At 39.6% G+C, this 14,164-nt stretch overlaps 2 protein-coding genes across 2 annotated transcripts; one reads left to right on the top strand and one right to left on the bottom strand.

The window, feature by feature from the left end:
- The first annotated feature begins 626 nt into the window (after nt 1–626).
- ada2b (adenosine deaminase 2b) lies at nt 627–4,843 on the top strand. The gene is made up of 8 exons (XM_041030404.1): nt 627–901; nt 1,358–1,884; nt 2,058–2,185; nt 3,080–3,170; nt 3,280–3,388; nt 3,488–3,645; nt 3,745–3,947; nt 4,724–4,843. Exons 1-8 carry the CDS (start codon nt 673–675, stop codon nt 4,809–4,811), a joined length of 1,533 nt encoding a protein of 510 aa, XP_040886338.1. The 5' UTR covers nt 627–672; the 3' UTR covers nt 4,812–4,843.
- Nucleotides 3,502–11,310, bottom strand: LOC121176363 (probable polypeptide N-acetylgalactosaminyltransferase 8). Its single transcript, XM_041030403.1, has 11 exons — nt 11,098–11,310; nt 10,014–10,254; nt 9,531–9,697; nt 8,452–8,635; nt 8,137–8,334; nt 7,500–7,614; nt 7,011–7,196; nt 6,739–6,876; nt 6,056–6,151; nt 5,636–5,803; nt 3,502–5,544 (listed from the first exon to the last, which is right to left on the bottom strand). Exons 1-11 carry the CDS (start codon nt 11,306–11,308, stop codon nt 5,383–5,385), a joined length of 1,866 nt encoding a protein of 621 aa, XP_040886337.1. The 5' UTR covers nt 11,309–11,310; the 3' UTR covers nt 3,502–5,382.
- Nucleotides 11,311–14,164: the final 2,854 nt, after the last annotated feature.

Genomic DNA, 14,164 nt, shown 5'->3' with positions numbered 1-14,164 from the left:
ATTCATTAGTTTATCACATGGTATCGGTCAGACAAATGCTCCAATTATCCAGTTGCTCCGAGTATTTTGCTGACATGCTAGACAGATAGCGGAGTTTCTTGTGGAAAACAAGCCGAGCCTTTTAGGAGACGGCTGAGCTGAGACGCAGGACACCAGGATCTCCTTCTTACTTGTGAGTATTTTTACAATTTTATGTAGCCAGATTTGCCTCTACGTTTACTCCTTGTTATTACGTTTTTTTTAATGGTCTTGTGGTTGTTTGTGACTTTCCTCCACTTCTCTCGCGGATACTTCTGATTCAGAAAGCGAAGCAGTCATGGTCAAGCGGGTGAATGGACTCTGTCAGCGCTGTAATGCAAACTGAGCTGCATGTTATCATGTTGATTAGCTTAAGACAAGTTTGTCAAATTTATTTACCAGCTAAGCCACAAAAACTACACCGAACTCTCCTGTGATGCAGATCGACTTTAATGTCATTAGTTAATTCTCACACAGTTTTTCTTTCTTTACAGAACCAAAGGCAGCAACCCTGCTCCCTGTGGAGGGTGTGTGACCATGTTCTAGGAGGAGGAACACCGCCCTCCTGTGGCACACAAGGACATGGTGATCTCAATCTGCCAGGCTGTGGTTACCTATGTGCCCCTTCTGTGGATTGTCAGAGGGACTGATGGGATGCCTGACCCTGCTCAGAGGGACCTGCTGATGCGACAGGAGGTGTCCAGACAGACCGGAGGCTTAGTGACGCTGACGGCAGCCGAACAGAAGCTGGGCGCTTATCTCCATCAACTGAAGGAGCAAGAGATGTCTGCTGCCCACTTCCCACCTGCTATGCACTTCTTCAAAGCGAAGCCTCTCATTCAGAAGAGTTCAATCTTCAAACTGCTGCAGAAGATGCCTAAAGGTGAGTTCACAGCCATTGATTCGGTTCTACAGGGCACAGACAGGGAACTTAGACCAAACTGAATCCAGTATTTGTTTTTATTTAGAATTTGATTTGGGAAAACAGAACCTGCAATTCAGTTTTTCTTTAACAGTTTCCAGTAATGTATATATTGTATCATATTTGTGCAGAGGTGTGTTGATGTGGATCTGTCGTGGCAGGAAGCTTTTAGGGATGATCTCTCTTTTTCTTCAGCATGAACTAAATGCTGAAGTTCAAGTGTCACAGCAGCTCCTGAAAGCTCTGCCTGACCTATAAAATGACTCTAAAGAGAGACAAAAAGACAACAGAGACGCAAAACAATGACAAAAATGGATGCAAAATGACTACGAAGATACGAAATTATGACAAATAGAAATGTCCTTGCATATGATAACCGGTGTGAGTGTGAGGGTATTGTTTTTGTTTTTTTGACAGGTGCAGCTCTCCACATCCACAGCTCGTCTCTGGTCAGCGTTGAATGGCTTGTCAAAAACGTCACCTACAGGCCTCACTGCTACATCTGCTTCACATGGGACAACTCTGTCCGCTTCCTGTTCTCCGACCGCCAGCCTTTCCCACGATGGGACTGCTTCTACTGGCAGCTGCTGGAGACTTTAAGAGCCAAAATAGGGGACCCAACAGGCTTTGATAACAGGTTGTGTAACATATCATCTTCCCTTACAGATGCCAAGCTAAGATGTGATGGAGAACCTTACCCACAGTGTTGGGGTTTTTTTTGGGTCTTTTTCAGTTTAATGCAGCACCTCACTCTGTTCACCGAGGATCCAGATGGGGAGTATCCAGACCAAGATGTTGTGTGGGAGAAGTTTGAGAAAGCCTTCATTGCAGCTGCAGGGCTCATCACTCATGCTCCTGTCCTGAGGGACTATTTCTACAAGGGTCTGGAGGAGCTACACCAAGACAACATCATGTACCTGGAACTTAGGAGTGGTCTCTCAAGGGTTAGTGTTTGCTTGTTTGTTCACACCTGGTTCCTACAGCTCTGGCCTCTCTTTAACAGCAGACTTTTATTATTATTATTATTTGCAGTAGATCTGACATTTCTGCATTGTTGTGACAGAATTAAAAAAAAAAAATGTTTTCAAATCTAACCCAAAACTTTTCTGTGTTGCAGACGTATGAGCTTGATGGAACCATTCACGACAAGGTCTGGACTCTGAAAACGTTTCAAGAAGTTACGAAGAAATTTACGGCAGATCATCCAGACTTTCTTGGGGCTCGCGTCATAATTTCTGTCCACAGGTAAATATATCCATCAATAAGATTTCAGAAAGAAAAGATGCCGGGGTTTCTATTTCAAATTCTAATCCATTCCTTTAAATTAATGGCAAACTCCATAGTTTGTTGACTTGAGAAAGACAAATTTCTGATTTTAATGTACAAATACTCATTTACATAATTCAAGTGTGTCAAAAATACAACAGTCTAAAAATACTCTATTACAAGTATGTGTTACTTTCCACCACTGGAGAATTGTTAATGTAACACACAGGCTTTCATTTAGTAACATAATATGGTGGTTGCTTTATGTGATATTTGAACATGTGTGTTATTGTATGCATGTATGTTACATGATCTCAAAGCTTTAATGTAACAGTCACTATAGACCAGTTTTGGGAAAAACAATCTTTTAATCATAATTTAATATATTTTTTCTAATTTAATTTCCAATCTCCCAGACATGAAAACATCTGTTGAATTAATAGAGTTATTAAAGAGACTCCACCAATTTAGTACAACTCTCATGTGAAAGCATTTGTGGTCTAGAGACCACAAATGTCAAACAGAAAGAGTGCGTTACAAAGTGGAGGAGTAGAGTTTGATAGATATGGGTTTTATGAAGAAACACATTTGAGTTACATTCTGGAAAAGTGTAGTATCCATTGTTTTTTTTTTTTGCTTCACCCTTGACCTTTAAGGAGGTGAAATGTTAAATTGTTTAGTTTTTTGACTGGTGCTCCAGCTGTTATCATTCTGTCAACTTAATTTTAAGCAATGCACCAACAGCTGTAAACATTCACCAGAGTAGACAGCATATACTGCTGAACCTTTATGTGAAAGTGGCATCTTATCTAATCATATGTTGTTCAATGAAATACTCACTCCTATGTCTGTTATGCTTGCTTCTTTCTTCAGGGCTCTGAGTGTGTCTGAAGTCAAAGCAGCTGTAAAAGAGGCCATCCAGCTGCAGAAGGACTTCCCAGATGTTGTGGCTGGATTTGACATGGTAAGAAGGCTCTTATTTGACGATAACAATTCGCTCTTTAGGTGGAAATCAGTTATCCTGTTTGTTGTGAATTTTTTATTTGGTTTTTCTAATATTCTGGGTTTTGTAGGTCGGCAGGGAGGACAGTGGAAGGACCCTTTGGTACTTCAGGGAGGCACTTTCTCTACCAGCTGAACTGGGCGTCACGCTACCGTACTTCTTTCATGCAGGAGAGACAGGTGAGTGGATGAAAAGAGTGAAGTGAATTATTGTTAATTACAAAACAGAGCGCGTTTCAAGGTTTTTAAAAATATACTTTTATTCCACTGTGTTTATAGATGACGAAGGCACAGACATAGATCAAAACATTCTTGATGCCCTTCTGTTCAACACCACACGCATTGGGCACGGCTACGCTTTGGCACACCATCCACTCGCCAAAGAGCTTTCTAGGAAAAGAAATGTGGCCGTGGAGCTGTGCCCCATCTCAAATCAGGTTAGATTAACATATTCTTTGGCACAACAGAAAAAAAAGCATACCTGTCGTCATATACTGTAAGTAAGTGTCTGTGTGTATTTAACGTCTGATTTCCAGGTGCTGAAGCTTGTATCAGACCTTAGGAACCACCCTGCCGCTGTGCTGATGTCTGAGGGCCACCCGATGGTGATCAGCTCTGATGACCCGTCTCTGTTCGGTACCACAGGCCTCTCCTACGACTTCTATCAGGCCTTTGTGGGCATCGGAGGATTGAAAGCAAACCTGGGCACTCTGAAAGAACTGGCTGTCAACTCTATCAGGTCAGAATCAACTGATTTTGTTTCTCTCATGTCTGTTTTTGATGTTACTTTGGCCTTTTATCTTTTAACATGTTAACAACAGATTTTGTACTAAGAAATCATTTTAGATCAATTTCCTATCTTTCAGGCCACCATTGGTTTTAATAAGTAAAAAAAAAAAAAAAAAAAACTGTTGCCAAATTAATATAATGTAGTGAAGGACAGGGTCTTGTTCAAAAACCTCTTCCTGGTGGTGTGTTCAGTGGCCCCTCTAACATCTGAAACCTTGACTAAATTTTGACACATTTCAGTAATCGAAACAGATGCCATACTTGAACCCTGTTAATGTAAGAGCTCTGTAGGCCTCGCAAAGTGCTCGCAAATTACTTTTCATGAAATGGACCAACAGCAACGTGTAGCCAAAATTATCTTTTTCACTGTGGCCATATTTGCTTAGCATTTGTCTCCTGGATTCAGATGTTGGGGTGTCCTTGAATGCAGCACCAAAGAGAAAATTAAAGACATCCCTGTCTGAAAATATAGCAGCACAGGAACAATTTAACCTCTTACAAAAACCATTGGTGGCAAACTGGCAAGTTCTAAGTCTGTGCAAGTTAATTTGCAGAGACTTAGAACAGAAGTGAATGGAAATCAAAGCCTGGGAAAGTAGAAAAAATTCACAGAAGGTTTTAATTGCAGTAGAGAATATGTGATTTCCAGCCTACAATGAAGCTATCCTATAACACATTTCACAGTTTCATGAGTCCAGTATCATTGCAAGTTTCTTTTGCCTGCAGGTACAGCTCGCTACCAGGTCACCTGAAGGATACAGGCCGCGTCATGTGGCAGAACAAATGGGACGCTTTCATTGCTGGTAACTCATGACAGCCAAACTGTAAAGGATCCTGTTTGACTTGAATGTTTGATTTAGTTTAGCACTACACAAACATCTGTGAGCTTTTACCAGCCTTTATTTAAACAATTCAGATTCAATGCAAAGTACCTCCTTGGATCTACATTTCTTGTGTAAAGGAAAGGCTGATAAGAGTGTAGCATACCCTGGTGTGGCAAAGGAAGGCAGGTACATAGGAGCCTCTGAACTGTGTTTACTTCTAAACAGAGTGTTTAGTGAAACAACATTCAAAGTCAAAGTCATCCACAGCCATTTTTTGTCTTAATTTTTAAACAAAAACTGTAAAAGCTGTTTTGTGTTCAAAACTAAGAAAAAAGAAAAATAACTACTCAGTGGTAGTTAGTATTTTATGTTACAAAGTTACATTTGTCAAAATCACATGATGACAAAACAAGAATTAAATAAAAACAATCACAATCCTGAGAATCCAAGTTGTCCAGTGCAAAATGTAAACTCAAATGTAAACTCACCCCAAAGATGAAATTCAGTTCCAAATTCAAAGGTCAAAAGTTCTTCTATATTCTATCAATAATGGCTCATTTATTATCCTGACTTCCGGGGCCTGCCCACCAGGTGGTTTTGGATGAGGTTTTGTATTTTCCAGTTCTGACCACTGCACTGCTGTACAACAAGTTTGTAATAGCCGTCTTCACCCATCGCGATTTCCAGGCATCTCTTTGTTTCTCTGTTCTGGATAGGTCCATCCTGAGTGCAAAACATTTTATTGTCAATTTTGTTTTTTTCCCCAGACAAACTTCTTTGGTGTAGATTTATATTTTAACAATAAAATATTTACCTGTTTAAAATCCCATAGCATGTGGAACTTCTTTTGCTGGGCCGTTCTGCACTCATACAGTCCAGGGTAGACTCCAGTGCCGGAGTCCACCAGACAGCGGTTACTGTTGTACTTGTGAGATTTGATTCCGCCGATGTAGAGTTGTCCATTGGAGCGGTAATAACAATGCTACACCAAAGAACAGTAATTATTCTCAAACAAATAAAATCATAGCCTTTTGAGCTGTAATCACTTTTTCAAATTTAAAGCACATCAGAACATTCAGAGCATAGAAGATGATCATCAGTACAATTTAGTAAGATTAATACACAAGGATATTTAATTCGTTCAAACTTGACTTTTTGAAAAAGTGACAGCCCAAGTGTGCATTCATTAAATCTGATGGGAGATTTAATGAATGCATCTGAGATCTGAACATACCTGAGGTGAGTAGTAGTGGCACGCATAAACAATAGGTGTGTTTCCAGGCACTGGGCCCTGATCGATACAGAGTTCTGGCTTCAGATCACTTATCAGCTGCCAAGAGAAGTGGAAACACAAAGTAATCTGTTATAGCAGACAGTTTTTCTTGTGTGTGTTGTCAACAAATCCCATGAAAATACCAAAACCAGAAATGCATCACTCAATTTTCCAACTTTAGGGTGTCTGTGGCTCTCAGCCTCAAGCATTATTATTATTCATTCTTCAGTACAAGGAATACATAGTCATTTGTTTGGGAATATTTTCAACTGCAGATTTATACACATTTGATTCATTTGAGTATTTACAGCAGCAGCTTCTGTTGGTTTTGTATTTTCATGGGATTTGTTGACAATAAAAAAACATCTACAATTTAGAATTTATCCTTTAATTCTGGACAACTAAACAGGTTGTGGTTCTTTTGGTAGAGCATTCATGCAGAATACTATGACAATATATTATCAGAAACCCTACCCTTTATAAATAAGAGCTAAGAAAACAAAACACAGCTGACATGCAATTGGATGGATGGATGGATGGATTCAGAGTTTGAAGATGAAAACCTAAACAAACACTTTTCGACTGTATGACTGACACCTGCAACCTCTCGCATTCAGTCAGTTATGATATTGTTTTTGACTCACAGCTCCATAGCCAATCAGGTCATCCAGGGGGTCCAGCATGGGGTATACATTATCCAGATACCACTTAAAGGGCTTACAGTTCAGCCTCTCTCTCAGCTTCTTCCTCTCTGACACATCCCCGATGTCTATCCCATGATTCTGTGGGAAAGCAGGAATCAATCACAGTTTCTGTAATCAGCACAGCTTCTTAAAAAGTCATTAATTAAACCTAATTTGTGTATTTACATGATAATAGTTGGAATTTATGGGTGTAGTAACGTGTGACCTCTTACCTCCAGGGGAAGGTTCCAGGCAATGTTGACATTATATTTATATTCATCCAACCACACCTCTGCCACCCTCAGCGCATTACGCTTCACCATCACACTCAGGTCTGGGAGGTAGGGCTTTGATGCTCGTTCAATGTGGGCAATTTTAGAGCAAGGTATAACCTCTATGCTGCCTCCACAAAGCCACACCTGCAAAAAAAAGGTCCAAAGTAACATCTACGTTACACTTTAACACTCAAATGTGCATGGACAGTTTTTTCATTTTTTGTTCGAAGTCTTTACACAGAATACATTGGAGAAAAGGGAGGCAAACATTCTGGACCGATCACCAGCAGAGGCGTGCTTGGCATCTTAGACTGTCCAGCAACCTCGTATGTTTCAGTGTGTTGAGATAAAACTAGACGCAAACACATGGAGAACAAACAACTACGCAGAAAGGACCAGGAACTACAAGACTTAAGATCAGCAGTTCTCCGATATGAAGCCTTTTACCCGGATGCCGAGCTCCACGTTTTCACCACCGTATATCTTCATTCCACCGTCGAGGCTTCCAATCTCGCCGAAGAACTTGCGGTCAGCAACAAGAATCCCCATGATTGACGGACTCCTAGTGACAGAATTTAACAATTGGCAGTGAATTAAAACACAGGCCACTCTCACAAATTGTCAATGCATTTCAGATGTAATTAAGAACACTTAAAGGGTTAGGTCCCCACATCCACACACACTCTCTGAACTTGTCTGGCCATGCAGATATATTGTGTTTTTATTTGCAGATTTTTTACAGACGTCTGAATCTTCTGTCACAAGGGCCACAGTCTGGATTTACTGAGGTAATGACTCCATGTCTGTTTCATTCTATTCAATTACATTTTCTGCTATCTTAATTTATCTAAACTAATCTCTAACTACAATAAATGTCTTTATTTTCTCTGTATTTAGTACCATATTACATTCCTTCCAGGGAAATTTCCAAGGGATTAAATTACTTGGAAATAAGGGGTCTGTAAAGTAATTAAAGTAACCGTTTTATTTTCCAATATAAAGATCCCTTTAAAACCCCTATTCACACTGCCAGGAATCAAATTCTGGTGGAGAAATTCAGATTCAGCCAACTTTCATTTCTTACTTGCCAGGTTGTGACTCGTCCTTCAAATCGTACCACTCAGGTCTGAAGGACTCGTACATGCACCACAGAGCCCAGTCGAAGGCATCGGCCGCAGGTATGTAGGGTATCAGCGTCAAGTCATCAAAATTGACTTTGTCAAACACTGGCGTCAGTATCACGGTGCGGTCCTCTTTAATGCGAGCTAACAGTGGCTCTGCCCTGGACAAACAGTGACAGTTCAAGTTGACAGAACAGAAGCAAAATGTGTGACGAAACATTGCAGCGAAACTCAAAGAAAAACTGAACAAACTCTGGTCACTCAGAAGTTAAACCAACCATTGCACATGGACTTCTATGTGAGCATCCAAGATGGCCACCACGTCCCCTGCAGCAGCCTTCCATCCAGACAGTCTGGCTTGCGTGAGGCCGAGCTGCTGAGAGTGCTGGACTTTCTTCACCAGGCCTGGACGCTCCTCGTGGATCAAGGTGATGTATTCATCCAGCTTCTCCATTAGATCCTCTGCAGAAAGAAAAGCACACACAAAAACAAAAACAAAAAAATTAAAAAATAATAAATAATAGTAAATAGTAAAAAATAGTAAACCATATAAACCATAGAGGCATCCAGCCATGCAGATAGTTTTGGTTTGGAAACACCTCTAAAACCCTGAAGAGGGTTACTGGAATTTTATTTGTTGTGCTCACAATACTGAAAAGATATATTTATAGGAACAGTTTGACATTTTGCGAAATATGTTCAATATGAAGCTATAGCCTCAAGGCTTAGCTTACCATAATCACTGGAAACAGGTGAACAACCTGTTTAATCCAAACAAAACTCAAAGCAAGACAAGAATGATGCTCCAATTTCATATTTGCCGTAGAGACATGAGAGTGGTATCAGTCTTATCAAGTCAAACTATTCCTTTAAATGCCCCACATACCTTTGGCTCAATTTATTTAGCCTGATTAGACTCTTATCATTGTAGCGTCATATTTCACTCCATGGAGAATGTTTTCTCCATATCCTATTGTCTTCAGCTTAAACCCAGACAAAGGCATGCATTTTCTGTTTCGATACAACAGCATACTCCTACCCTTACTCCTACTTTTTATTTTTTTCTTAAATATGTACATGATCTTTGGTGATCTCATGTAGTTCCCAGCATAGCTCCACTCGCTTTAAGCCTGAGCAGAGGCCTTTTTTTTTTTTTTGGTCATGCAAATTAACAACGCTTTGAGCTCCACAAATGAGATCCCTCCCTTTATCTGTCACACTACTTACCACTATGAGAGTACACAGGAAACAAGCCCGAATATAACTTTGTATATATAGAATAATCTCCCATAGCTTAGACAATAACTTGAGAGCTAGAAACAGGGTTAAGTCAAAAGTTAGGAGCAGGTCCACCCACCGTTACTGCTGTGATCGTCTACCAGAATGATTTCTTTCAGCAGACGAGCTGGTGTCTTGTCAATGATGCTACGGATGGCCCTTTTGATGACAGAAAGAGCTTCGTCCAGGTATATTAACACAACACTGATGGAAGGCAGATCCTCTGGGTACTTCTTCTCAGCACACCTGTGAGCGGGAATGTAGTGACATAAAGGTATTTGAATGAGTTTTTTTTTTTTTTAAACCTTCACATTCAATCAAAAGTAAAAAGCTGAATTAAAATTGCTCAGAAATTGATTTATTGATTTATGTAGAGCAAAGAAGAGAAGAAGGACAATTTTTGAATGGATTTGTCAAAATACTGAGGAGAGTCTAAAGAAAATTTATAACGTTCATATCAAACAGGCATCACAAAGTCACTCATTGTGACACCTGTGTTTGAATAAGTGTGGTTTATCAGTGGTTTATTACTTCCTACTCATGAGTCTGTTGTTATAGTCACCTGGGGTGTCTGGTGTCAGGGATCTCTCTGTTGAGAGGGAGCCTGTCACTGAGGAAGGCGTTGTAGCCGTATCTCTGAAACAACTTCTCTGCCTCCTTCTGCTCCTCCTCTGACAGCTCGTCTCCCCACTTCCTGAACAGAGCCGAGTTTGGGAACAGCTTCCTCACCACCTTCCTCTCCTTCTTCACCTCTGCGTTCTGTGCCACCGGTTCCTTCTTTTCAATTTTATTCATCAGATTGACTGTGGACAAAAGACAGAAGGATTTATTTTAGTCAGGTGACTAAACATGTCAGGGAAAAATTAAGAATTGAAAATGGTTTAATCACTGTACACTGTACACTGCACACTGTACAATGTAACGTGTCTTATTTGATTAACAAATATTGGTCAGAGTTTGTCTTTGCACTGGTGTGATCCTGAGTACATTTAGCACAGTCAGCTGTTTAACCAAGTACATAAATGTCAAAATATTTTTTAATGCTTGAAAATTTGATTTGACTGATTTGCTGGTCAGTTTGGTTAAAAAAAAACACAAGAAAAAAGTAAAAAGTTTAAATTTTGAGATTTGAGTTTGAGAACAGAAAGTTTCTCAGTGGATTAATTGATTACTTGATCAACAAAAAAGTCACTTTTCAAGCCAAAATTCCAAAAATGTAAGACTCTCAAATGTGATTTTCTGATTTACTTTGTCAGATGATATAATATGAAACTGAACATCTTTGAGTTTTGGAGTTTTGGCTGCATATTTCACTAGAATATTCAATGACACTTTAAATGATAGTTGCAACTCCTTTTCCTATAAACATCAGTTTGATGACTGAATTTCAGTGTGAAACAGGTCAGTTACTTGTTGAAATATATATACATAGAAATAAACAACCTGTTATATTTCAAGTAAACGTCTTAAAAACTTTATTTTTCAAATAAATTTAGCCCTGTTTTAATCTAGATATCCACATTTTATGATCTGCAGATCACCAAACCAATCCATACCATTGTTACCTCCTTAAAAATCAAGTTTACCTTATTTTATACTTTGATATTGAAAACAAACAAAAAGAAAAAGCTTTGACTATGACTCACGCAGCCTGTTGATGTCTGCTTCCATTTTGTCCATCCTCTTAAGCATTCCCTGTCCCCTGATGGAGTCATTCTGGTGGGCCCTCTGGAGTCTCTCTGAATGGGTATGGACCTCATGTTTTATGGAGCTGAGATATAACAAGGCAAAAGCCACGACAAAGCCCAGAAGTGATCCTTTAATCCAGCCAGATCTCATCTTGTTGCCTCTGAGCATGTCATGTGTTTAGCTTTGGCAGAAAAAAGGGAGAAATTATTCCACTAGCTTTTATCTCAGGTGTTCTCTCTCCTCCCTCTGTCTCCCCACCCCCTGCGCACACACATACAGTTACAATGACGCACTATAGCTGTGTTATTTGATATCCTCAAGTTCACACCATATTCAGAAGTTTGCTAAAACTGCAGTTCTCACCCTTTGTTTTCACTCTGTTGTCCCTTCTTTGCACTGCACCTGGGATGCAAGGTGTGTGTCATTAACTGTTTTTACCTGGGAGTACAGAAAACCAGCAGTACTCTGCAGGTCACAGGAACAGGACTGAAAGACAAAGAAGTCAGTTACAACACAAATTTAGGCATAACAACAGCACTGTTCAGCCTCTTTGCTAACAGCAAATCTGACAAGTATTTTTTTTTAGGTTTGATCTTGCTGCAAAACTGACTTTTGTTTCAGTAAAGGAAAATCTCACAGGGATTTTCCAGTCCAGGTCGGGTGTTCTTTGTATCTTTGTGGCTACGAGATGTCAGGAAGCAAATACAAACAACTACAGAAAAAAAAGTAATGAAAAATAAACCAAATGAATAAAAAAACTAATCATTAATCTGCAGATGTTTTAATGTAGTCAAGTAATTATTGTAAAGTACACATTGGTCTTGTCTGGCAAAGTCTTGTCAGAGTCAAACCTTTTCACATCAGTGTTGCAAGTCACTGATTGAACACACACATTTTTCCTGTTCACAGATAACCTAAAAACAATGTAAAATGGTGAATTGTTGTTTTCATGCTTTGCTTTTGTGCAGCTTAGACATAGGAGATATTATGTGCTGATTAGTGCGATTAGTGTGTTTCCCACTGTTTCCAGTCTTCATGGTAAGATAAACTAAGCCATCTCCTGGCTGTGGTTTCATATTTAACAGGCAGACATGAGAATGGTTTCAGTTTCCTTATCCAACTCTCAGCAAGAAAGTGAATAATCATATATCCCAAAACATTGAAGTGTTGTTTTAGGAGACATTTGGAGCTCTGTTAAATTTAAGAGCTAGGTCTACTTTGATCTTTGCTTTTGGTATTGTGACAACTGCTGGCACTGAAGCTGTTATTGTTTTTCACAGGAAAGGATTGTGATCTCAGATTACAGATTATCAGCCCACATCTTCTTTTGTTAGTGATTTGGTAGGGTCGTATCAGTGCACAGCCAGAGGGACTTTTATCATGTATAATATCCTCTCTGGCCCTTTGTGTCTTTTTCATATACAGTATTTTGCTCACAAAAGGGAACACTGGAAACTCTATCTCTTTCTTTGTCGAAAAGACAAAGAAAAAAAACTGTACAATTGGCACGCAGGACTCCTCCCTCCACCTATCTGCTTTAATGTTTACCAGATTGCCTAAGAACACAATAATGCCCTTGTAGTGGGCTGATCAAGTTGAAGGAGGAGTTTCTGAGAAATACCTACTTAAGTCAGAACAGGGTTTGAATGGCAGGAATCTACAGGCATTCTTTATTTTCAGAATACAGGATATACTCCTGGCACTTCACTGTTTGCAATGCAGATAAATGGGTTATACTTGAATCCTTCCTGTAAAATACATTGTTTAATTTGCAGTCTTTTGTGTATGACTGTTGACACTGTGGAAACGGAGCAGAAACTGAGCAATATCCTTAATCTGCAGATGTTTTTATGATATCAAAAGATTTGTGGTTGCACTGGTTGTCAACAGTACAAAGCGCTCAAGTAATTATTGTAAAGTACACATTGGTCTCATCTGGCAAAGCAGATGGTTTGTGATGTGGGAGTTATCGCTAGGATGCAGAGTCCTGTTTGTCTTTCAACATCTGATACTCAGGATGAAATCACTATGGGTGGGAAATTTAAAGGGGTAAACCAATAAAGTCCTTCAGCTTACAGCTTTAATTTAGGCCTGTTCTGAACAGCATAGTCAGGAGGGAAAGAAAAGGAAAAAGAAAACTAGAATAATGCCTGGATGTGCAAGGACTAAAAATATAAAATGAAACAAACTACAAAGAAAAACGAAATAAGGTGTTTTGAATAAAACTGAAGCTTGAAATGATAAAATGTTTGAATATGTGGCGGGTTTCCGCAGGACGGATGAAGGGATTCAGCTGAGCAGCCGAGACCATTTGGAAGAATGCACCGGGCTTGGCTTCGCTCATCGGCTCTACACTTGAGTGAGTGAGTGAGTGAGTGAGTGAGAGAGAGAGATCTGAGTGTTGGAAGTGCAGGCTTGTGTCTTTAGCTCGGCTGAGATGGGCTTTGTAACCAGTATAGCTGCTTTGGAGCTGATCTAGAGGACTGTTTGAGACCAGGTGCATGAAGGCCACATTGTGCAGTGTTTCTACCAGCATGCTTGCATTCATCCATGTCTGTGAGTGTGTCTATATTTAAAATCAGAAAGAAGGAGTGTCTGCTTTTGTCTTTAATGCACTTTAGATGGGGTTTAGTTCAGTTCTGGCCCCTGCTGCAGCTGGAAGTGAAGCAAAATTAGAAGTTCAAGGACTGACTTGATTAGTATCCAAAAACACTGTTTTTGTTTTTCAACAGGAGGGAGGAGCTGAGTGAGAGGACCATTTGAGACCAGGTGAGCAAGAGCCACACTGTAGTCTTGCTACACTTATGCATGCACTAATTTTACAATGTGAGTGTGAGAGTGTTGTAGGTGTATGTGGGTGATTTTGACACCTTACTATGGTACTATGTTTTATATGACATTTTGAGGTCAAAAATTTTTTTGACTTTTTTTGGGCGATTTTGACGCCTTACTATACTATGACGTTTTTTATGACTTTTGAGGTTAAAAAAATTTTTGACTTTTTTAGCCCGAAAAAAACGCCAT

This window comes from Toxotes jaculatrix, chromosome 22 (genome assembly GCF_017976425.1).
Source record: "Toxotes jaculatrix isolate fToxJac2 chromosome 22, fToxJac2.pri, whole genome shotgun sequence".
In the NCBI taxonomy this organism is placed as follows: domain Eukaryota; kingdom Metazoa; phylum Chordata; class Actinopteri; family Toxotidae; genus Toxotes; species Toxotes jaculatrix.
Note: the sequence above shows the minus strand (reverse complement) of the source record. Positions and strands in the feature narration are given on the sequence as shown.

Bases quoted from the DNA above. Each gene is read 5' to 3' on its own strand.
- LOC121176363 (XM_041030403.1), bottom strand. From the start codon at position 11,308: ATGCTCAGAGGCAACAAGATGAGATCTGGCTGGATTAAAGGATCACTT. The intron at 9,698-10,013 runs GTGACTATAACA...TCCCGCTCACAG, and splicing joins CCTGACACCAGACACCCCAG to GTGTGCTGAGAAGAAGTACC. The intron at 5,545-5,635 runs GTAAATATTTTA...TTTTGCACTCAG, and splicing joins TGCTATGGGATTTTAAACAG to GATGGACCTATCCAGAACAG.
- ada2b (XM_041030404.1), top strand. From the start codon at position 673: ATGCCTGACCCTGCTCAGAGGGACCTGCTGATGCGACAGGAGGTGTCC. The intron at 902-1,357 runs GTGAGTTCACAG...TTTTTTTGACAG, and splicing joins GCTGCAGAAGATGCCTAAAG to GTGCAGCTCTCCACATCCAC. The intron at 3,389-3,487 runs GTGAGTGGATGA...CTGTGTTTATAG, and splicing joins CTTTCATGCAGGAGAGACAG to ATGACGAAGGCACAGACATA.